At 43.9% G+C, this 22757-nt stretch overlaps 1 protein-coding gene across 1 annotated transcript in view; it reads right to left on the reverse strand.

Moving 5' to 3' along the window:
- Positions 1-1823: 1823 nt before the first annotated feature.
- LOC145359235 (CDGSH iron-sulfur domain-containing protein 3, mitochondrial-like) overlaps positions 1824-22757 on the reverse strand; it is a 53584-nt gene continuing 32650 nt past the window's right edge. Inside the window, exon 3 of the mRNA XM_080213730.1 lies at positions 1824-5614. Within this exon, the coding sequence (XP_080069856.1) occupies positions 5426-5614 (189 nt within the window). The 3' untranslated portion in view covers positions 1824-5425. The remainder of the gene's footprint in view (positions 5615-22757) is intronic.

Here is a 22757-nt window from a genome sequence, read left to right on the forward strand (position 1 = left end):
CTGGCCCATTCGCCCAGCCTATCTAGATCCTTCTGCAGACTCTCCACACCCTCCGCACAATTTGCCGTTCCCCCAATCTTGGTGTCATCAGCAAATTTCGACACCCTGCACTCGGTTCCCTCCTCCAGATCATCTATATAAATGGTAAATAGCTGAGGCCCCAGCACCGACCCCTGGGGCACCCCACTAGTCACCATCCGCCAATCCGAATAGCACCCATTGACCCCCACTCTCTGCCTCCTATTTGACAACCAATCCTCTATCCACTCTAACACCCTACCCCCAACTCCATGTCCCCTGACCTTCTGCAATAACCTCTTGTGAGGTACCTTGTCAAACGCCTTCTGAAAATCCAGAAAGACCACATCCACCGGCTCTCCTCTATCCACTGCCCTAGACACATCCTCATAGAACTCCAGTAAATTTGTCAGACACGACTTCCCTTTAATGAAACCGTGTTGCGTCCGCCCTATCAAGCAATTCCCTTCAAGATGCCTCGCAATTTCCTGCTTAATGATGGATTCTAACATTTTACCTACCACAGACGTTAAACTAACCGGCCTATAATTCCCCGCCTTTTGCCTGGCACCCTTCTTAAACAACGGCGTAACATTAGCCGTTTTCCAATCTTCCGGCACTTCCCCGGAATCCAGCGACGTCTGGAAAATAACCACCAAGGCATCCACTATCACCTCCGCCATTTCTTTCAGAACCCTCGGATGCATTCCATCCGGTCCTGGGGACTTGTCCACAATCAGCCCCTCCAGTCTGTCGAGCACCACCTCTCTAGTAACAGTAATGTCATTAAGACCCTCCATTCCTACCACCTTTCCATCGCTAACACCCGGCAAATTATTCACGTCCTCCTCCGTGAAGACAGAAACAAAAAAGTTATTCAAGACCTTCGCCATATCCCCATCCCCTACCACTAGCTCCCCTTTCTCATCCTCTAAAGGACCAACGTTCACCCTAGCCAGCCTCTTCCTTTTTATATATTTATAAAAACTCTTGCTATCCTTTTTTATATTAAGTGCTAGCCCAGCCTCATAGCTTCTCCTACCCTCCTTTATCAACTTCTTTGTCAATCTTTGTTGACATTTAAACCTTTCCCAATCCTCTTCTCGCCCACTGCTCTTAGCTACTCTAAATTCCTCCGCTTTTAATTTAACACTTTCCTTCACCTCCTTCGTTATCCACGGCTTATTACCTCTCTTCCTACTGTCCTTTTTAACCATCGGAATAAATTTCTGCTGAGCACCAAGAAAGATCTCCTTAAAGATCCTCCACTGCTCCTCAGCAGACCTACCTTCCAACACATTCCCCCAGTCCACATTCGCCAATTCTTCTCTCATCCTACCATACTCCCCTCTATTCAAACAAAGGACGCGTGTCCGGGAACCCACTTTCTCCTCCTCCATCTGCACCAGAAACTCCACCATACAATGATCACTCTCTCCAAGAGGATCCTTCACCGCAAGGTCCCTAATTCTACCCGCCTCATTACATAGCACCAGATCCAAGATAGCTTGCTCCCTCGTCGGCTCCAACACACACTGTTCAAGGAAATTATCCCGGCAGCATTCCAAGAACTCCTCCTCGAGCCCACCTCGTCCAACATGGGTCGACCAATCAATATGCAGATTGAAATCTCCCATAACTACTGCCGTCCCATTCCTGCACGCCGGTCGTACTGGGGCTGCTCTTGGTTGTTTGAGATTGGCCTAGTGCTTCATATTGTTAGTGCGTGCCTAAACTGGACAAGATACTGGGCAAGACGACAGCTCAGTGACTATCGCTGATTGCTGTGCAGACACATGGATTTGGGCCAGTGTCTGTGGGAGTTTGTGCATTCTCCCCGTACTTGCGTGGGTTTTCTCCGGGTGCTCCAGTTTCCTCCCACACCCCAAAGATGTGCTGTTAGGCTGATTGGCAGGAATAAACAAATAAATTGTCCCTAAATCAGTTTCCCTCAATCTGGATGGCCATAAAACATTAGACAGGGGTCGTGGGTAGAGAGGTGGACTGGTGGTGTTGAGATGGTGGCGTGGGCTCGTTGGGCCGAAGGGCCTGTTTCCCGGGCTGATTTTGTTCTTTGTTCTTTGAGCTAGCAAGGGCGCACACTAACCCTCTTCATAGCTTCCAGCTGCTTCCCTAACCAATCCCATGCATTGTGGTTACTGCCCAATGATAAGGTTCATTGTGTGTGTTATACTGGTGATCTGAAATTCACATCAGCATTGAAGAATGCACACAGACCACCTGGAAATGAATCTGGTAGTCACCACAGAGCAATTCATGAGTCTGTTTTCTGTAACATAAAGATGTGGCTGTCACAATGCCTCGCAACCTCAGTCATAAAATCCCAATTTTATAATTGACCATGATGCAGTGAGGAGTATCAGTGCAGTTTAAAATTATTTCTGTGATATTTTAGAACATAGTGAATCATCTCTACACCAAAGATAACGGAATAGCTATTAAACTATCAAATATTTGCACTGGACTTCAAAGGTTATTCACTGACTATAAAGTTAAAGGTATTAATGCCAGTGAAGTGTAATCTCTCTTGCAATGTTTCCTCACATTACAACTGTTGCTGCACTTCAAGAATACCTTAGCGGTTGTCCTCGGATGTTGAGCTGGCTGCAAGATGTTTTAAAGTTCATTTATTAGTTTCACAAGTAGGCTTACATTAACACCACAATGAAGTTATTGCAAAAATCCCTTAGTCACCACTCTCTGACGCCTGTCTCAGGTACGCTGAGGGAGAATATAGCAATGCATCTACCCAGCACGACTTTTGGAGGAAACCAGAGCACTCGGAGGAAACCCACGCAGACATGGGGAGAACATACAGACTCCGCACAGACAGTGACCCAAGCCAGGAATCAAATCCAGGTCCCTGGCGCTGTGAGGCATGGACCTGGCCTCTGCGCCATCCTCAGGTTGGAAAAGTTGCTACACATAAAGTTTTCCTAAGGGTAGGAAAGTTGTTACATAAATCCAAGTCCTTTCTTCCTAATATCATTTTTTTAAATGGAGAATGACTAGAAAATCATTGCATTAAAGGCTTCCTTAAATTCTTTGCACACATTTCTGTTATTAAGTTGAAGTAAGGTTAATGAGTGCATTGAATTCTTAATACTGGGACCTAACATGAACACGCAACACTCTAAGATATTGTGAAGTGTTAATTAATGTCCTTACTGCTCTTCATGACTCATAGAATATTGTCCTAGCAATTTAGTAAATAATATTCTTGTTGTTAAAAATGAAATCAGTGCTTCAGGTAGGATTTAAAAATGGGTTGGGTGCAGACAGAAATCTCTGAAATATTAAAGCTGTTTCTGGCAAGGATTAAGCTGTACACAGGGCCAACTCTGACCACCCACCATCTGCACAGGGTACTAAGTAGCTGGAACAGTGCACACCCGTTGTCAGAGGGAAATCCCCAAGAAAAATATATAATGATTTATTGTATCCTTACATTTTTTAAATAGCTGTCTTAAAAAAGGCACTGTATCATCTTGCAGGCAGATAATCCAGGCAGGTGGAAGCTACAATTTACCAGTTTAAGGATAGGCAGTGTGGTGTCAGCTAAGGAGGTGTGTGCATCTCCAAAACAGATTGTATTAGCACGCCTGATCCTGAAGCAGACAGGTCAGGTTAAAATTAGGGTTTTTAGACTTTGCTGTTTTTCCAGTATTTATTTGCAATCCATAAACCACGGCACGGTGGCACAGTGGTTAGCACTGCTGTCTCACGACGCCAGAGACCCAGTTTCAAATCTCAGCTTGGGTCATTGGTTGTGTGGAGTTTGCATATTCTCCCCGTGTCTGTGCTGGTTTTCTCCAGGTGCTTCAGTTTCCTCTCACAGTCCAAAGATGTGCTGGTGAGGTGCGTTGGCCATGCTAAATTGTCCCTCACAGTAACTTCATTGGGGTGTTAATGTAAGCCTACTTGTGACTAATTTATTAAGTAAACTTATAAATCAGAGGTAGATTTTTTTCCTAATTCTTCATGAGCTTGGAGATGCCACCCAACTGGAGGAGATACAATGGGGAGGATGATGTAAGATTCCATTGACAGATAGGAAATTAATCATTTGGATCCTTTCCCACATGTAGGCCCTGAAATTCTATAAAATTGCAAGCTTCTCCCAGTCTTTCGCTGTGGCAAGTATTGGGAGACTAGTGGAATCCCTGGAGACATGGTGTAGATGGCCACAGAAAGAGTTTTAAAGTTTAAAGTTTATTTTTTAGTGTCACAAATAGGCTTACATTAACACTGCAATGAAGTTACTGTGCAAATCCCCTAGTCACCACACTGCGGTGCCTGTTCGGGTACATTGAGGGAAAATTTAGCATGGCCAATGCAGTAAGCAGCATGTCCTTGGACTGTGGGAGGAAATGGGAGCACCCGGAGGAAACCCATGCAGACACGGGGAGACAGTGCAAACTCTGCACGGGCAGAGACCCAAGCCGGGAATCGAACACGAGGCAGCAGTGCTAACCTCTGTGAAAGAGGTGCAAACTACTGAGGGGGAAACATTTATTAGGGGCTCTGCCAAGGACCTAGCAGGACGCTGGGCAAAACTCCCTTCAGTTTGGGATTATTTTTCCCAGGGACTTTGGATCAGCACCCCGAGAATTCACTGAAATTTCCCCCAAAAAATCCCACATAAGCTGCAACCTTCCTGTAAGAATCTAGATCACTTTCGACTGACTCTGAGACATTTGCGTGGCTTGTTTATTGAACCAATGTAATTTAAACACAAAACAAAACTGAAATATGTAGGAGGCAGAGTTCTATGCTTTTAAATACATTTACAAGTTTGCAACTAAACCAGAAATAAGTATTTTCACAGAATCCCTACAGTGCAAGAGGAGGCCATTCAGCTAGTTGAGTCTGCACCCACTACAATCCCACCCAGACCCTATCCCCATAACCCCATGTATTTACCCTGTTAATTCCCCGACACTATGGGGCAATTTAGCATGGCTAATCAACCTAACCCGCACATCTTTGCACGGTGAGAGGAAACCCACACAGACACTTGGAGAACATGCAAACGCCACACAGACAGTGACCCAAGCCGGGAATCGAACCTGGGTCCCTAGTGCTGTTAGGCAGCAGTGCTAACCGCTGTGCCATCGTGCCGCCCCTTATTAAAGCATAACAGTGAAAATCCCGTGGAGCGATTGCTTTGATGTTAAGTTTTACTGCAAATAATTTCAGTCCTTCTGATTTGAACTCTTTTTACCCTGACCAGGAACTGCTGTTGAGCTTAACTCAAATTCTCATTGTCTCTCACAAGACAGGAATTTATGGCTCTTAACTGCTTTAAAAAAAACTTAAAGCGGGTGAACAGAAATGGTTTTTGCAGTGTGTGTCAGTTGCTTGCACGGCATCTTGTGACGCAGCACTATTTCAAAGGAGAGCTTGCAGGCAGAGTAGCCTGTTGAATCCAGTCCTCCAAGTGAGTACCATCGCAATACGGAGGGTTCTTGGTGTGTTTGCAACCACACAGCCACGCCTGCTTTGCCTCCTCCAGTTTGAACCTCAGTGGTTCGGGAGCCCCAGGGACAGATTTGTGGCTCCCATCACAGAATGGCTAAAGAGAAGAAAACAAAGCCACTTATTAGATAAAGAACACACATAAATCACAATCTACACTGGCTTTAAGCTTGGGCTGCGTCTGCATCTAACATTAAAGAGTAGGGTGACGCACAAATTCATGAAGCAGTACATGGTAGGCTAGAGTATTTGACCTCACTCACAGCTGGGATTCTCCTGTTCCACTGCAGTTTTGGCTGAGATTTGGAGATTTGGCTGAGCGCCAAATTCTCCATTCTCGCTGGCAGGGCATAAACAACCGAAGAATTTCTGGCCGTGTTAAGGGTACGGCTGATGGTAAATGCCAAGCTGTTCAAATCCCAGAAGGGAACTTTGAAACAACTGCCCCCACATTTGTGTTTGCAATTTGTGTAGAATGAGGAGGGATTCTGAAACCCAGAAATAATGTCCCTGACTACTTACAATTATTTTATAGTAAAGTGAGTGTTTATTAAGAAATAGGAAACAAAACCACGCTAAAACAGATTTACACTTAAATAAGACAATGGCTTCACACAGTATCAATACTTTAATAGTTCCAAACAATCTTAATTTAACTTTCTCCAGTGCTAACCTTCCCTATCTGTTCAGCATACCTTTTAATTTCTGTAACAGTCCAATAACTGTTACGACACAATGCTTGTAATTGTCTCTTGGGGCATCCCCTGAGGTTAACAGGAGTTGGCTTTTCAGATTTGATTCCGTTCATGCTACTTTCTGGAAGTTTGACCAGGTACTCCTGCTGTCCGCTGAGCTCAAATACGTAGGATTTCAGTATCTCCTTAAATACGTTATTTCCCTTTGATCTCTCCATTGTCTCACACAGTCTCTTTAGAACTGCTCTCTCCCAGAATTCATCAATTTCATCTCTTTATTAGAAATTAAAAGAAAAGTAAACTCACTCTGTCCATACTTTACCTATGACAACTTTGAATCACAACAACCCATTCAAATCTGTTTCTGTTCTCTAACCTTCCTGGCTCAATCAAGTTAGAAAGTAGTGGGAACAGGGTCAAATCTGAAAAGTCAATTACTGTTAACTTCAGAAAGTGCCCCAAAAGACAAATTACAGGCATTGTGTGGTAAAAGACTTTTACAGATCTTAAAAGGTGTGCTAAACAGATAGGGAAGGTCAGCTCTGAAGGAAGTTAAATTAAGACTGTTTGGAACTATTAAAGCATTGGTATTTTGTGAAGCTATTGTCTTCTTTAAGCATAACTCTGTTCTAGTTAATTGTTTTTTGCTATTTCTTAATAAACATTTACCTTAAACAAAAAAGTTTATTTATTAGTCACAAGTAGGCTTACATTAACAGTGCAATGAAGTTACTGAAAAATCCCCTAGTCATCACATTCCCACACCTGTGCAAGGGAGAATTTAGCATGGCTAATGTACTTAATCAGCATGTCTTTCAGACTGTCGGAGGAAACCGGAGCACCCGGAGGAAACCCATGCAGACATGGGGAGAATGTGCAGATTCCACATAGACAGGAATCAAACCTGGGTCCCTGGTACTTTGAGGCAGCAGTGCTAACCACTGTGCCACTCTAGGTAAGCATCTATTTGAAATATTGCTAGGCTCATTACTGTATCACAGCCCCAGTTTAGATTCACACATTTGCTCTGTTCCTTGCTTTAATTCCACTCAGCAGTTTAAAATATAGCTAGAATATTACCAATGGAAAGATATTTGTGTGTGCTCTTGACAGATTTGCTTGACAATTGATTTGTTTTGGGATAATTATAGAATGGGAGTTATTCTACTGGACTAGTAACTAAGAGATCTGAACAAGTGACCTGGGGATGTAAGTTCAAATTCCAACTGTGGTAGCTGGGAAATTTAAGAAATAAATCCATAAAAAATAATTAAACAAAAAAACAAATATCAATAATGGTGACCAAGAAGCTACTGGATTGTTATAAAAATGCAACTGATTCTCTAATTCCCCTTAGGGAAAGAAATCTGTCATAAAGAACAAAGAACAAAGAAAATTACAGCACAGGAACTGATCCTTCAGCCCTCCGAGCCTGCAGTGACCATCCTGCCCAACTGAACTAAAACTCTCAACCCTTCCGGGCATCATATCTCTCCATTTCCATTCTATTCATGTATTTGTCAAGGCATCCCTTAAAAGTCACTATCGTATCTGCTTCCACTACCTCCCCTGGCAGCGAGTTCCAGGCCATCACCCTCTGTGTAAAAAACTTGCCTTTAAACCTTGCCCCTCGTACCTATGCCCCCTAATAATTGACTCTTCCATCCTGGGAAAAAACTTCTGACTATCCACTCTCTCCATGCCCCCCATAATCTTGTAGACTTGGTTGTCCCTCAACCTCTGATGTCCCAGTGAAAACAAACCAAGTTTCTCCGACCTCTCCTCATAGCTAATGCCCTCCATACCAGGCAACATCCTGGTAAATCTTTTCTGTGCCTTCTCCAAAGCCTCCACATCCTTCTGGTAGTGTGGCGACCAGAATTGAACACTATATTCCATGTGCGGCCTAACTAAAGTTCTATGAGGTCATGCAGGCACCTTTCAGTAAGATCATGGCTGACCTTGCACCTCAACTCCACATTCTTGCCCTATTTCCAGATCTCTTGATTCCTTAAGTATCCAACAATCTTTTAACTTGTGTCTTGAATATATTCAGTAACTTCCAATCGTACATTATTGTATTGAATTGTGTGTCAGTAGTGAGCACAAACTCGGGATTCATTTGAACCAGTGTGAAAATGGACAGAGACTAAAACTGTGTCAGGTTAGGAGGTATATGCTTGCAATGTATAACTCTGTAAATAAATACAAAAATTATAAAGGTTAGCTCCAGTTCTATCCTTTGCCACTGGTTTTTAGAATAGAACATGACTGTGCATCAACAGCTCTGTCAGGTATGGAATTATAAAAATTCCCAACCCTCTGAGTGAAGGAATTTTTTTCTCATGGAGAGACTGAAATGGCAGACCCCTTATCCGATACAGATAAACTCTAGTGCCCCCCTAGATACACCTAAAATGCCAACATAAACCATAAAGCAATCTCACATCTTATAAGGTGTGGAATTTTGGGTGGAAATACAATGACAATGCATCCATGTATTTTATATCAATCCATCAAATCCTTGATTGGAACAGATCTCCATCCACTCAACCTTCCAACTCTGAAATGTGAGTACCTCTAATTACCATTGTTTGAGGAGGAGTTTTGGGGAGGCGATGGCCTAGTGGTATTATCGCTAGACTATTCATCCAGAAACTCAGCTAATGTTCTGGGGACCGGGGTTCAAATTCCGCAGATGGTGGAATTTAAATTCAGTAGACAAAAAATCTGGAATTAAGAATCTACTGATGACCATGATACCATTGTCGATTGTCAGAAAAACCCATCTAGTTCACTGACGTCCTTTAGGGAAGGAAATCTGCCAGCCTTACCTGGTCTGGCCTACATATGAATCTAGAGCCACAGCAATGTGGTTGACTCACAACTGCCCTTGGGCAATTAGGGATGGGCAATAAATGCTGACCCAACCAGTGACACCCATGTCCCTCGAATGAATAAAAAAAGGGATAGAAGTTGAGGCGGCTGTGTCTCAACATCTTCAGGCCGGTAAGAGACAACATTAATTTTTCTGACAATTTCGTTGCAACTTTTAAAAAATATCCCCACTAAAAGTTGGTATTTCTGTATCCTTGAATGGGTTTAAATGCCACAAATCACGTTAAAAGGGGAAAGTTTCCCCCTTTGCAGGTTCCCAAACCTGCTGGTGCTGAAATTTGAGTTGAACAGGGACACAATAAACATTGAACAGCATGCATAGCAGGTGACAGATGCACAACTCCTTGTTTTGTGTTCTCCTTTCCTACACTGTGTGTGAGAATGATGGTGAAATGAGTCTCCCTTTCCCCTCCTCTCTCTCTCTCCTCCCTCTCTCTCTCTCCCCTCCCTCTCTCTCTCTCCCCGCCTCTCCCTTTCCCCCTCTCTTTCTCTCCCCCCTTTCTCTCCCCTTCTCCCTCTCTCCCCCTCTCTCTCTCCCCCCTTCTTCCCCCCCTTTGTCTCCCCCCTCTCTCTGTCCCCTCTTTCTTTGCCCCCTCTCTCTCTTTCCCCTCTCTCTCTTTCCCCTCTCTCTCTACCCCCCTCTCTCCTGCCCTTTCTCTCCCCATCTCTCTCTCTTCCTCGTCTCTCTCTCTCTCCCTATCTCTCATTCTGTCCCCCCTCTCTCTCTTGAATTTTCTAACTCTCTTTTCATCTATTGGCATGGGTTTGGCATCAAAATCTGAGGTACATGTAGAAATTCACTGTGTATGTCATGGGATGTTGTCAGGGGAAACTACTTGCTTGACTCACTATAGAATCATCACTTAAGGGACTCCCTAAAAATGTTTCACAGGATTATTTACATGTAGGGTATGTTTTCTTCTGTTATTTGGACTTCTATAAAAACTGTATTTGGTGGTTTCACAGTGGTGTGTTTTGTTCTTAATATTTTAACCACAATCTACATTTTTTAGCACTTTTATTCATCACTAATGATTCCAGTTCACATTTTTAGTCTCAAAATTTGTGCAGAAAAGCTTCCATCTGTACGGTTCTATTCAATGAAGCCAAGTTCATCACTAGTTATGTTAATTATTCTAATTTACATTTTTGATTTTTGCTGATTGAATTAAGCCTTACTGTTTTGGGTGAAAAATCACATTACTCTTGCAAAGCTAACCTTTTTTTAAACTAATCGATAAGCTCCTTTATTTATTCAAAAGTTGTTGAGATGTAGAGACCAGGAAGACTTCTGTTCAATTCACCTTCAGACTATAAGACGTAGGAGCAAAAGTAGGCCATTGAACCTGAACTTGTCCAAATGTCACCAGTGATGTTATCAACCGGTCCCAGTCTCCATTATGGGCGGCATAGTGGCACAGTGGTTGGCACTGTTGCCTCACAGCACCAAGGACATGAGTTTGATTCCAGCCACGGGTCAGTGTTTGTGTGGAGTCTGCACTTTCTCTCCGTGTCTGTGAGGATTTTCTCCGGGTGCTCTGGTTTCCCCCCCACAGTCCAAAGATGTGCAGGTTAGGTGGATTGGCAATGATAAATTGTCCCTTAGTGTCAAGGTGATTAGCAGGATAAATATGTGGGGTTACAGGGATAGGGCCTGGATGGGATTGTGGTCGGTGCAGGCATGATGGGCCGAATGGCCTCCTTCTGCACTGTAGGGTTTCTATGCTCAATGGGTTTCTACAACTCTATTCAAGAAGGATCAAAGCTTCTTGCTCATGCCTATCTTCAAGCAACCATTTCCAAATGGGAGCGAGGGAGATGAGAAATGGATGGAAAGAGAACAAGCAAGACTCATGTGGATGGATCTGGATTGAGAATAGAATCTAGTTCAACTGTAATTAATCTTACATTTGACCAGCCTCCTAAAACTAACTTAAAGAACAGTCATTAAGGGCATTGTAAGACAGTAAGTACACGTGCAGAACCACACGGCAGGAAGGGGTCAATGCCTTTTGGGGAAGCGCAGAGAAAATGGGTTGAAAAAAAAGGAAGACTGAGGAGAAAAAAAACAAATGTATAACTTTGCAAAGATGCTTAGAGCAATCACAATATGTCACTTGTCATAGATGAAAAGTAATCCTTGCCTGAACTCAGTTACTGTTTTACTTGGAGATACTGGCCTGAGAACATTAATCAAGTTGCCACTGATAGTTCTCCCATCAGAATTTAATTTTCATTACAAATTGACAGCTAGACTGAAACAGATATGAGAGGGGATCAGTAGCTCATTTCTAAACCAGATTATTTCTCAACTTTGCTGCCAAAATTTGTTTGGCTACTAGATGAACACCCAAAAATCCTAAAGAAAGTTGAATCTTTGCACTCCTCTATGCATTTGTGATCATTCTAACACAGGATGATGCTGATGTTTAAATGGATAATGGTAAAGGTACAGCTGGACCCTTAAGGCTACTACATAGATCTTTTTCTTTGAGAAAAATCCCCTACTTGTCCATGTCGGGTGAGCTCAATGCTCTAAGTTCAGAGTCGATCTGATCTACTTTACATTCCTGTTCAGAAGTAGAACTGTCAGAAGATGGATTTAAAGAAGTGTGAGAGGAGGAATGATCTCAATTGCGTCCAGATGTTCAAGAGCTTCTATGTGTCACTCTCAGCTGCAAGTTTCGATGATCTGGGCTGGCTGATAATGAAGAGTAAAAAGTCTGACAACACCAGGTTTTAGTCCAACCTATTTATTTGATAATATTCTCACAAGCTTTCGAGGGGTTACCCTCTTCGTCAGGTGAATGGAGAGTTTAATTCACCTGACGAAGAGGGTAACCCCTCGAAAGCTTGTGAGAATATTATCAAATAAATAGGTTGGACTAAAACCTGGTGTTGTCAGACTTTTTACTGTGTTTACGCCAGTCCAACGCCGGCATACCCACATCATGATAATGAAGACACATTTGTCACGAGTTGGTTGAGTTTTGCTAGACCTTGGTTGGGATTTTGATGGCTTGGTTTTTCTGGAGGAGAAATAGATTTTTTCCAAATCTCTCTTCCCAAAAACACCGTTCAAATTACCACAGCAGTTAAATGAAACCTTCGCTTAAATACCACTGGGGAAATGAGTGATTGTCCTAAACCAAAACAGGAAGAACTGGGAAATCCCAGTAGATCTGGCAGCATCTGTAAGGAGAAAAAAGACCTGATGTTTTGGGTCCAGATGACCCTTTGTCAAAGCTGAGTGATTGTCCTATCTGGAATGATTGAATGAACTGGTCCTGTGCTCCCTGGGGTTTGGAAGGTAGAAGGTGATCTTGTTCAAACATAGAAAATGTTGTGGGTAAAAGCAAAATACTGTGGATGCTGGAATCTGAAACAAAAACAGAAAATGCTGGAGACAGCCAGAAAATGCTGAAGATATTGGTTGACCCTTCGTCAGACAGACTCGCAATGTTGGCTCTATTCTCTCTCCACAGGTGCCGTCAGACCTGCTGAGATTTTCCAACATTTTCTGTCAAATGCAGTGGGGGCTTGGAGAGGTGGATGTTGGGGAAGGAGAGTTTTCTTTGGCTGGAGGTTCTGGAGTTGGGAGTGGGGAGACGAGTCGTGGGTCTTAAATTTGCAGAGGATTGCTAGCAAAATTGGCTTTTGCTACAAATAAACCTGTTGGACTTTAACCTGGCGTTGTGAGACTTCTTACTGGATTTCTGGAGTTTCCAGCCTTGGGGGCTGCGGGTCGTTAAGTGCACGTGGAACAGAGATCAGTGGATTTTCAGGTGTGAGAGGTGGGGGGTGCAGTCACTGTCGGAAGTAAGGGTGAAGTGAAAGGGTGCAGTTTTTTTATTCGTTCAGGGGATGTGGGCATCACTGGTATTTGTTGCCCAACCCTAATTGCCCTTGAACTGAGTGCATTTCAGAGGGAGGTGTAGGAATCAACCACATTGCTGTGGGGTTTGGACTCGCACCTAGGCCAGGGCAGGTAGAGATAGCAGATTTCCTTCCCTAAAGTTGAGGTAGAAAATCAGCCATGATTCTATTGAATGGCAGAGCAGGTTCAAAGGGTAGTTTATTCTTTTCCTATTTCTTGTATACCATGTTGTTCAGATTTCTGAATTATCCTAAAAGTGTTTCACGTGGAATGATTATCTCCAAACTGCACATTGACTGTTACTATGCAGGGGACATGGCAGCCATTTTGTGCACAGCAAGAACTCACAAACACCAACGAAAGAAATGGTCAATTCCTCTGGTTTTCATGGTACTGGTCGAGGATTTCCTTCGGGTGCTCCAGTTTCCTCCCACAGTCCAAAGATGTGCGGGTTAGGTTGATTGGCCATGATAAATTGACCCTTGTGTCAGGGGATTAGCAGGGTAAATATGTGGAGTGGGGTTGTGGTCATCGCAGACTCAATGGGCCGAATTGTCCCCTCCTGTGCTGTATGGATTCTATGGAACATCAGAGATTTAAGGTCTAAGCAACTGATAGCAAGATAGAATGATTGAAATGGGGGATGCAGAAGGGGCCAGAATTGGAGAAGGGCAGAGACATTGGAGGACTGTAGGGCTGGAGAAGGTCACAGAGGTAGGGAGAGGAAAAGCCTTGAAAGGATTTTAAGACAAGGATGAGAATTTTAAAATTGAGAGAGATTGCAGGTGAGTCAAGTATAGAGAAATCCATGTGTTCAAGTGCATGAATCTCAAAAAGCTAGCAGGCATGTCCAACGATTGGTGAAGAAGGCGAATGGCATTTTGGCCTTTACCGCACATGGGGTGGAGTTTAAAAATAGGGAGGTTTTGTTGCAATTATGTTTGTGCAATGGCAGGGTGTTGGTGAGGCCTCACTTGGAAGTTTTGGTCCCCTTACCTAAAAAAGGATATTGTAACACTGGGGGCAGTCCAAAGGAGATTCACCAGGCTAATTCCTGGAATGGGACGGTCGTCCTATCAAGAGAGACTAAACAGTCTGGGTCTGTATTTCTTGGAGTTTAGAAGAGTGAGGGGTGACTTTATTCAAATCTATAAGATGCCGAGGGAACTTGACTGAGTAGATGGTGAGGTGTTTTCACTTGTAGGAGAGTCTTGAGCAAAGGGACATTGCTGCAAGATAAAGGGCCAGTCATTTAAAACTGAGGTGCCTAGGAATTTCGTCCTGTGAGGGTGGTGAATCTCTGGAATTCTCTGCCCCAAAGAGTGGTGGAGGCTGGTTCATTAGAACTACTTAAAGCAGAGGTGGATAAATATTTGATAGACCAAGGAATAGAGGGGTATGGGGAAATGGCACAGAGAAGGAGTCGAGGTCAGCATTGAATGGCGGGGCAGGTTTGAAGGGCCTGGTGGCCAATGCCTGCTTCTATTGCTTGTGTCCTTGTGAGGTGTTCCTGAACTGAGAAACAATGTGGGTTGGGTGATCATAGGCAATGGGTGAATGGGACTTGGTGTGAGGGAAGCAGAGTTTTGGATGGTCTCAGGTTTATGCAGGGTGAGGGAATGGGAAGATGGTCAGGGGATTTTGGGATGGTCAAGTCAAGCCTGGAGGTAGTAAAAACATGTCTGATCATTTTAGCAACTAAGTCAAGTGAGCACAATAATAAATCCCTGTCACGGAATCTCTCCCACCTCTTAAAGACTAAAAGGTAAAGATTAAAATGGGGAAGGATTAAATTGGAGCTTGTGTTTTACAGTTATAGAATTTACAGCCCTTCAGCCCAACTTATCCATGCCGCCCTTTTTTTTAAACCCCTAAGCTGGTTCCAATTGCCCGCATTTGGCCCATATCCCTCTATACCCATCTTACCCATGTAACGGTCTAAATGCTTTTTAAAAGACAAAATTGTACCTGCCTCTACTACTACCTCTGGCAGCTTGTTCCAGACACTCACCTCACTTTGTGTGAAAAAATTGCCCCTCTGGACTCTTTTGTGTCTCTCCCCTCTCACCTTAAACCTATGCCCTCTAGTTTTAGACACCCCGATCTTTGGGAAAAAATACTGACTACCTAGATGATCTGTGCCCCTCATTATTTTAGAGACCTCTATAAGATCACCCCTCAGCCTCCTATGCTCAAGTGAAAAAAATCCCAATCTATCCAGCCTTTCCTTATAACTCGAAGCATCAAGTCCCAGTAGCATCCCAATGAATCCTTTCTGCACTCTTTCTAGTTTAATAATTTCCTTTCTATAATAGGGCAACCAGAACTCTACACAATATTCCAAGCATGGGCTTTCCAATGTCTTTCACCTTCAACAAGATGTTGTCTTGTCAATATATTCATTCATACCACTGATTGATTTCCGAAAGATTATCTCTGAAACTAGAACTTATTACATCTTCAAAATAGTACCATTGAGATCAATTCCAATCACGGCGATATTTTACACTATTCTCTTCTGGGACAATATTTTGTACCAATCGAGTTCCATGGATTAATATAATCACCAAGAAGCATTGAAAAGATGAAATTTAAAGTGGTGTTGTACTAAACGATCTTTCACAACCTCCAGCTGTCCAAAGCACTGAGCAGCCAATGAAAGTACTTTGCAATGTAAAGTAGAAAACACAGTAGCCAACTTTCATACAGTAAGTAGCACGGTGGCACAGTGGTTAGCACTGCTGCTTCACAGCGTCAGGGACATGGGTTTGATCTCCATCCTTGGATCACTATCTGTGTGGAGTTTGCAAGTTCTCCCTGTGTCTGTGTGTGTTTCCTCCGGAAGCTCTGGTTTCCTCCTACAGTCCAAAGATGTGTGAGTTAGGTGAATTGGCCAAGCTAAATTGCCCCTTAGTGTCATGGGTACTAGCTAGGATAAATGCATGGGGTTATGGGGATAGGGCCTGGGTGGGATTTGCAGACTCAATGAGCCAAAAGGCCTCTCTCTCTCTGCACTGTAGGATTCTGTGATTCTAATTTCCCACGAACAACAATATAAATATCAACAGATAATCTGCTCTGGTAATATTGGTTCAGATAAATTTGATCAGGACATGAGGGAAGCACTCCCCTACTTTTCTTTGAAACAATGCTAATGAGTCACTTACATCCACTTGAAAGGACAGGTGGATTTTTAGTCTGTATATTGTAGCCCTTCTGAATCCCATCTGAAAGACAGCACTTCTGACAGTGCAGCACTCCCTCGCTACTGTATTGTGAATGTCAACCTTCAAGTCTCTGGTGTGAAACTTGAACCCACAGCCTGAGCCAAACACGGGCAATTGGGACTAGTTGAACGTGCACCATGGTCAGGAGGGACTGGTTGGGCCGAAGGGCCTGTTTCCATACCGTATTGCTCAATGGCTCTCTATAACAGGGGAAAGGTAAAACCTTGATTCGAAAGAAGTATTAGTGTCAGTGATGAAGATTACTGCTTGACATTCTGGTGAGACATAAATTAGAAATTAATGGGTTAGAATAAACAGATTGATGGATTATATCTGTAGATTTTTGAAAGCTTGATTGCACATACAAAAAATCTTTAAAAGTGGCAAATGAAAGTCTGGACTTTGAACACTTTCTAGAGACGTGGAATACAAAAGCTAGGAGTTGATGATGAATCTTTGCAAAGCACTCATTAGGTTGCAGTTTTGTGTCTCAATATAAAAACGATATGGAAGCTCTGGAAAGTACGCAAATTTCACTTACTCACAGGGAGTGGAGAATAAGGGGCTGAATCTTACCAGCTGCCTTGGGAAGGGTTGGGAGGGGGAAGCATGGCTTGTAAAATTGCGAGGGGAAGTGGGGTCTGTTTGGATGGTGTGTCCCTCTTCCTCTGGCTGCCATGCTATCTTGTTGGTGGTGGGAATGGTGGTGGATGGACGTCCCATGAGAAGTCAATTGTGCCACCTACGTGGCCAATTAAGGGTTCCTTCACCCCTTTGGGAAACCACCAGGTAAACCCTGGCATTCCCCCAGCCAGCCCGGGCACAGTGGACCCTCTTAGTCCAGCGCTCTCTGGCCCATGGAGAGGCACCCCCTCATGGCAAAGGCCAATCACTGCAGCAATGGTGCCATCTGCCCTCAACAAACACCACCACCATATCGGGGTTTCCATGATTGGCCCTGGGCACCCAGATCCCACTGACTAAGTTGGGAAAGCACTGTGCTTCCATGGTACCCTCTTCTTCCAGGTGCTGTCAAAGAAGTGGTCACTGCTCCCAGTGAGAGGAGGAGCCAACTACTCCTTGGGACAGTTAGTGAGATTTGATGGGGACTAGAGACCAGCTGGCAACCAATTAACCAATTTAGTTAAATACGGCCCCAGCTCCCACAAACTGCTGAACCTGGGTAATCCTTCACTGCTTCCCAACATGCCACCACCGCCTGCCCCCCCACCCCACGCCATTTTACGGCCCGTCAGTAGTACCCCTGCTGCACAGGCAGCATAGTGGCACAGTGGTTAGCACTGCTGCCTCAGCATGCCAAGGACCCAGGTTTAATTCGGGTGACAATCTGTGTGGAATTTGCATGTTCTCCCCATGTCTGCGTGGGTTTCCTCCCACATTCCAAAAATGTTCAGGCTGGGTGGATTAGCCATGCTAAATTGACCCATAGTGTCAGGGTAAATGCATGGAGTTATGGGGATGGGGCCTGGGTGGGATTGTTGTCGGTGCAGGCTCGATGGGCCAAATGGCCTCCTTCTGCACTGTGATTCTGTGAAAATTTCAGCAAGGTTTATTTTATTCATCACAAGTCGGTTTACATTAACACTTCAATGAAGTTACTGTGAAATTTCCTTGGACACCACACTCCGACACCTGCCGGGTCAATCCACCCTAACCAGCACATCTTTCAAACTCTGGGAGGAAATCGGAGGATCCGGATGAAATGCACAGAGACATGGGGAGAACGTGGGGTGGCACGGTAGCAGAGCGGTTAGCACTGCTGCTTCACAGCTCCAGGGTTCTAGATTCGATTCCTGGCTCGGGTCACTGTCTGTGTGGAGTTTGCACATTCTCCTCATGTCTGCGTGGGTTTCCTCCGGGTACTCCGGTTTCCTCCCACAGTCCAAAGATGTGCGGGTTAGGTTGATTGGCCATGCTAAGAAATTGCCCCCTAGTGTCCAGGGATGCGTAGGTTAGCGGAATTAGTGGGAATAATAAGTAGGGATATCGGGGGTAGGGCCTGAGTGGGATTGCATTTGGTGCAATCCCACTCTTTCTGCACTGTAGGGTTCTATGATTCTAACATGCAAACTCCACATAGCGACCCAAGCCAGGAACCAAACCTGGGTCCCTGATGCTGTGAAGCAGCAGTGCTAACCACTGTGCCACCGTGTCACAGCTGTTTCTAAAGATGATTGAAAGAAGAAGCTGGGATTTTCTGCCACTGACTGAGTTGGTGTGTGATGGAATGCTACTGGAAGCATTCAAGAAATTGAAAGAGTTTAAAATATAAATAGTGAAATACTATTTGTATTGGTCACTAAATAGATGGCAATAAATGAGGCAGGAATTTGGGATTCGAACTGTAAAAGCATCCTGGGGGAGGCTGGATTCTATATTCGGGAGGTACTGGAATATGGAGTGAATAAGCCCCAGTGGCTCTTCAAGCCAAGTCACTCATGACATGCAAAACAAAATTTAATAAAACACTTGAAGAAAAATATTGAAGTATGTGGAGAAAGAGATGGGAAATTGGATTGGAGTCGATAACTTTAATGAATCGACATCAAACAAAATGAAATAACTTCTTCCTGTGCTGAAATTTGTGAAATTTTATGAAAATGTTTATTTTTTAATATCTGCACATTACAGACTGTGCAGATTAATGTCCCTCTAACTCAGTTCTTTCTCCTGCCTAAAGTTAATATTAAGAATCAGCCAATAAATGACCACATAAAGATTTAAGCGTAACAGGATATTCACTTTCCAGATGCCTCCAAGCTACAGGCTGGCTAGTTCATCAGACAATGACCTTTCTATTGTCTCACGGTGGCACAATGGTTAGCTATACTGCCTCACAGTGTTAGAGACCCAGCTACGATTCCCAGCTTGGGTTTCTTGTCTGTGTGGAGTTTGCATGTCCTCCGAGTGTTTCCTCCAAGTGCTCCAGTTTCCTCCCTCACTCCAGAGATGTGCAGGTTAGTTGCATTGGCCATGCTAAATTGCCTCTTAGTGTCCCAAGCCTAGGTTAGGGGGATTAGCAGGGTAAATACAGGGATAGGGCACTGGTTAAAATGCTCTATCAGAGAGTTGGTGCAGACTTGATGGGCCAAATGGCCTCTTTCTGCACTTTCAGGGTTCTATGATTCTCGAGCCAAGGCTCAAATCCAACCACATTGGCCAGCTGAAAGTTCCTTTGTCTTTTTTTATTCTTTCATGGGATGTGAATGTTGTGGGCAAAGCCAGTATTTGTTGCCCATCCCTAATTGCCCTTGAACAGAGCGGTTTGCTAGGCCAGATGGGACGTTAAGAGTCAACCACATTGCTACGGGTCTGGAATCACACGTAGGCCAGACCAGAAAAAGAGAGCACATTTCCTTCACTAAAAGTGTTCGCAAACCAGCTGGCATGTATACAATTCAATGAAAGTTTCATGGCCGCCAATAGAAAGTTTAGTTTAGTGTTCCAGATTTTATTAATTGGATTTAAATTCCACCTGCTGCCACAGTGGGATTTGAGAAGTGTGAAACCTGGTGTTGTCAGACTTTTTACAGTGGGATTTGAACAGGTGTTGGCAATACCATTAACTTGAGACTCTGAATCCATTAGTCCAGTGACATTACCACTACACCACTGCATTTCAGTAGGGTACCTATGTACAATGAGTGTTTGGTCAGTGCCAATTGACTTCCAAAATGGGCCATAAGCAACATACCCCAATTCAGTGCCGATCGGGAAATCTGACTCAAGCTATTGGATGCTTCTTGCAGGCAACATCAGAGTGGAGTTGAGCGAAAGAAAAGAACTTTAATTTCCATAGCACTTTGCAATAATTGTAGGATGTCCCAGGGCACTTTCACAGTCAATTTGTGTACGGCATGGTTCCACAAACAGCAATGAGATAATGACCAGATTATCTATTTTAATGATGTTGACTGAGGAATAACTATCAGCACATTGGGGATTATTTTTCTCACCATTTTCAAAAATAGTGCCTTGGGATCTTTGATTTGATTTATTGTTGTCACATTTTTGGGGCACAGTGAAAAGTATTGTTTCTTGCTCACTATACAGACAAAACATACTGTTCATAGAGTACCAAGCAGAGAAGGAAAGGAGAGGGTGCCAAATATAGTATTGCAGTTTCACATTGCGTGAAGAGAGGGAACAGCTTAATAAATGATAGATCCATTCTGAAGGCAACAGGGAAGAAGCTGTTCTTGAGTCAGTCCACCTGAGAGGATCATGCTTCAATGACTCCTCTGACTGCGCAGCACTCCCTCAAATGCCACATTGGATGTTTCAGCCTAGATCTTTCTGTTCAAAATCCCTGGGGTGGTACCTGAAACTGAAACCGTCTGACTCATACAGAAACGAGTGTGCCACTGAGTAAGGCCATGACTGAGAAATGCTTTTTCTGAAGTTAAGGTCTTCACGTCTTCATTCGAAGAGTGGTCAGAATGTGGAAGTTGTTGTCAGATGGAGTGGCCGAGATGTATAATAGATATACATTGAAGGGAAAGCTAGATAGATAGATGAGAAAGGAATGGGAGATTGTGGTGAGTTGAAGCGAGGAAGCCAGTTTGGTTAAAAAACAAGCCTCCCCATTTGCATGCCCCTGCCCCCACCAACCGTTTTAATAGTGTGAGCAGCGCAATATTCAGATTAATTGGTTCGTTGATTAATTTAATTGCCCGTTAATTATTTTTAGCAATGGTTTTGGTGTCTTCCTACCATTTTTTACAGAATGTAGTCAAGACGTCAAAAAGGCATACAGCATTCTTGCTTTCATCAGCCTGGGCATCGAGTTTAATAATTGGCAACTCATGTTGCAGTTTTATAGAACCTTAGTTAGATCGCACTTGGGCTATAGTGTTCAATTCTGGTCACCACACTACCAGAAGGATGTGGAGGCTTTGGAGAGGGTACAGAAAAGATTTACTACGATGTTGCCTGGTACGGAGGACATGAGCTATGAGGCGAGGCTGGAGAAACTTGGTTTGTTCTCATTAGAATGATGGAGGTTAGGGAGCGAACTAATAGAAGTCTACAAGATTATGAGGGGCATGGACAGAGTGGATAGTCAGAAGCTTTTTCCCAGGGTGGAAGTGTCAATTACTGGGGGGGCACAGGTTTAAGATGCAAGAGGCAAGGTTTAGAGGAGATGTACGAGGCAAATTTTTTTACACAGAGGGTGATGGGTGTCTGGAACTCGCTGCCGGAGGAGGTAGTGGAAGCAGATACGATAGTGACTTTTAAGAGGGGCCTGGACAAATATATGAATAGGAAGGGAGTAGAGGGATATGGTCCCCGGAGGAGTTGAGGGTTTTAGTTCAGTCGGGTAGCATGTTCTGTGCAGGCTTGGAAGGCCAAAGGGCCTGTTCCTGTGCTGTAATTTTCTTTGTTCTCTTTGGGTCAATGGGGGGGTGAGCAGGAAGGTGTGAGCTTGTCGCTTGACCCCCCCACCCCTGCGATATACTTGCTGAAAATATGTCCAGTAGGTGGGGGTGCACGGGGGAAGCGGAGCACATAAGGAGTTCTGAAAATGAGCTGGAGCACAGTATGCTGGGAGAAGAAATTGATTTTCTCACATGCTTCTAGGAATAGAAGAGGAATGACAGCACAGTGCACAAGTGTGCCTGGGGCAGGACTACACAGCTGCCCATATATGCAACTGGGTGTAAGTTTAAACTGTCAAGCAACACTTTTTAAAGAGCGTGGTTACTGAGTCATTACAGAAAAGTACCAAAATGAGTCAAAAACTTTAATATAGTGTTTCTAGTGGGCAATCCCCTGAATTTATCCATAGTTTAAGGTTTTACCCTGACAAGATTTCTACGTTTAAAGTCACATTTGACACAGCCATGTACCCTGGAAAAGAATATTCAAGGTAATATTTTGTTACATTGCACAGAGCAAGAGGTCAACAGGGGAATGGTGAAAAAAGTAGAGATGACTTACAGTTCTCTTATAATAATGATCTTTGAACGTCAGAGCAGCAGCTATCAGTATATTGTGTGGTTATGGGTGTCTGGAACTCCTTGACCAAATGGCTGTTCATCATGTGGGCAGCATGGTGGCACAGCGGTTAGCACTGCTGCCTCACAGTGCCAGAGACCCAGGTTCAACTCCAGCCTCGGGTCACTGTCTGTGTGGAGTTTGCACATTCTCCCCGTGTCTGTGTGGGTTTCCTCCGGATGCTCCAGTTTCCTCCCACAGTCTAATGATGTGTGGATTATGTTGATTGGCCATGCTAAATTGACCCTCATGTCAGGGGGATTAGCAGGTTGAATGTGTGGGGTTATGGGAATATGGTCTGGGTGCGATTGTGGTCTGTACTGATCTGATGGACCGAATGGCCTCCTTCTGTATTGTAGGAATTCTAACATGCGTGACTGTAGCTAGTGGCGATGACCAGGCTACTTAACCTTACTGGGTGACCATAGACAAACCCAATTATAACCTAACCAACCTTATGTAACCTCATCAACACCCAGAAAGATGCAATTTCCAATATTGGTCATTGGTTAGCAATGAAGAGTG

This window comes from Carcharhinus amblyrhynchos, chromosome 27 (genome assembly GCF_965287045.1).
Source record: "Carcharhinus amblyrhynchos chromosome 27, sCarAmb.v2.hapA, whole genome shotgun sequence".
Classification (NCBI taxonomy): Eukaryota; Metazoa; Chordata; class Chondrichthyes; order Carcharhiniformes; family Carcharhinidae; genus Carcharhinus; species Carcharhinus amblyrhynchos.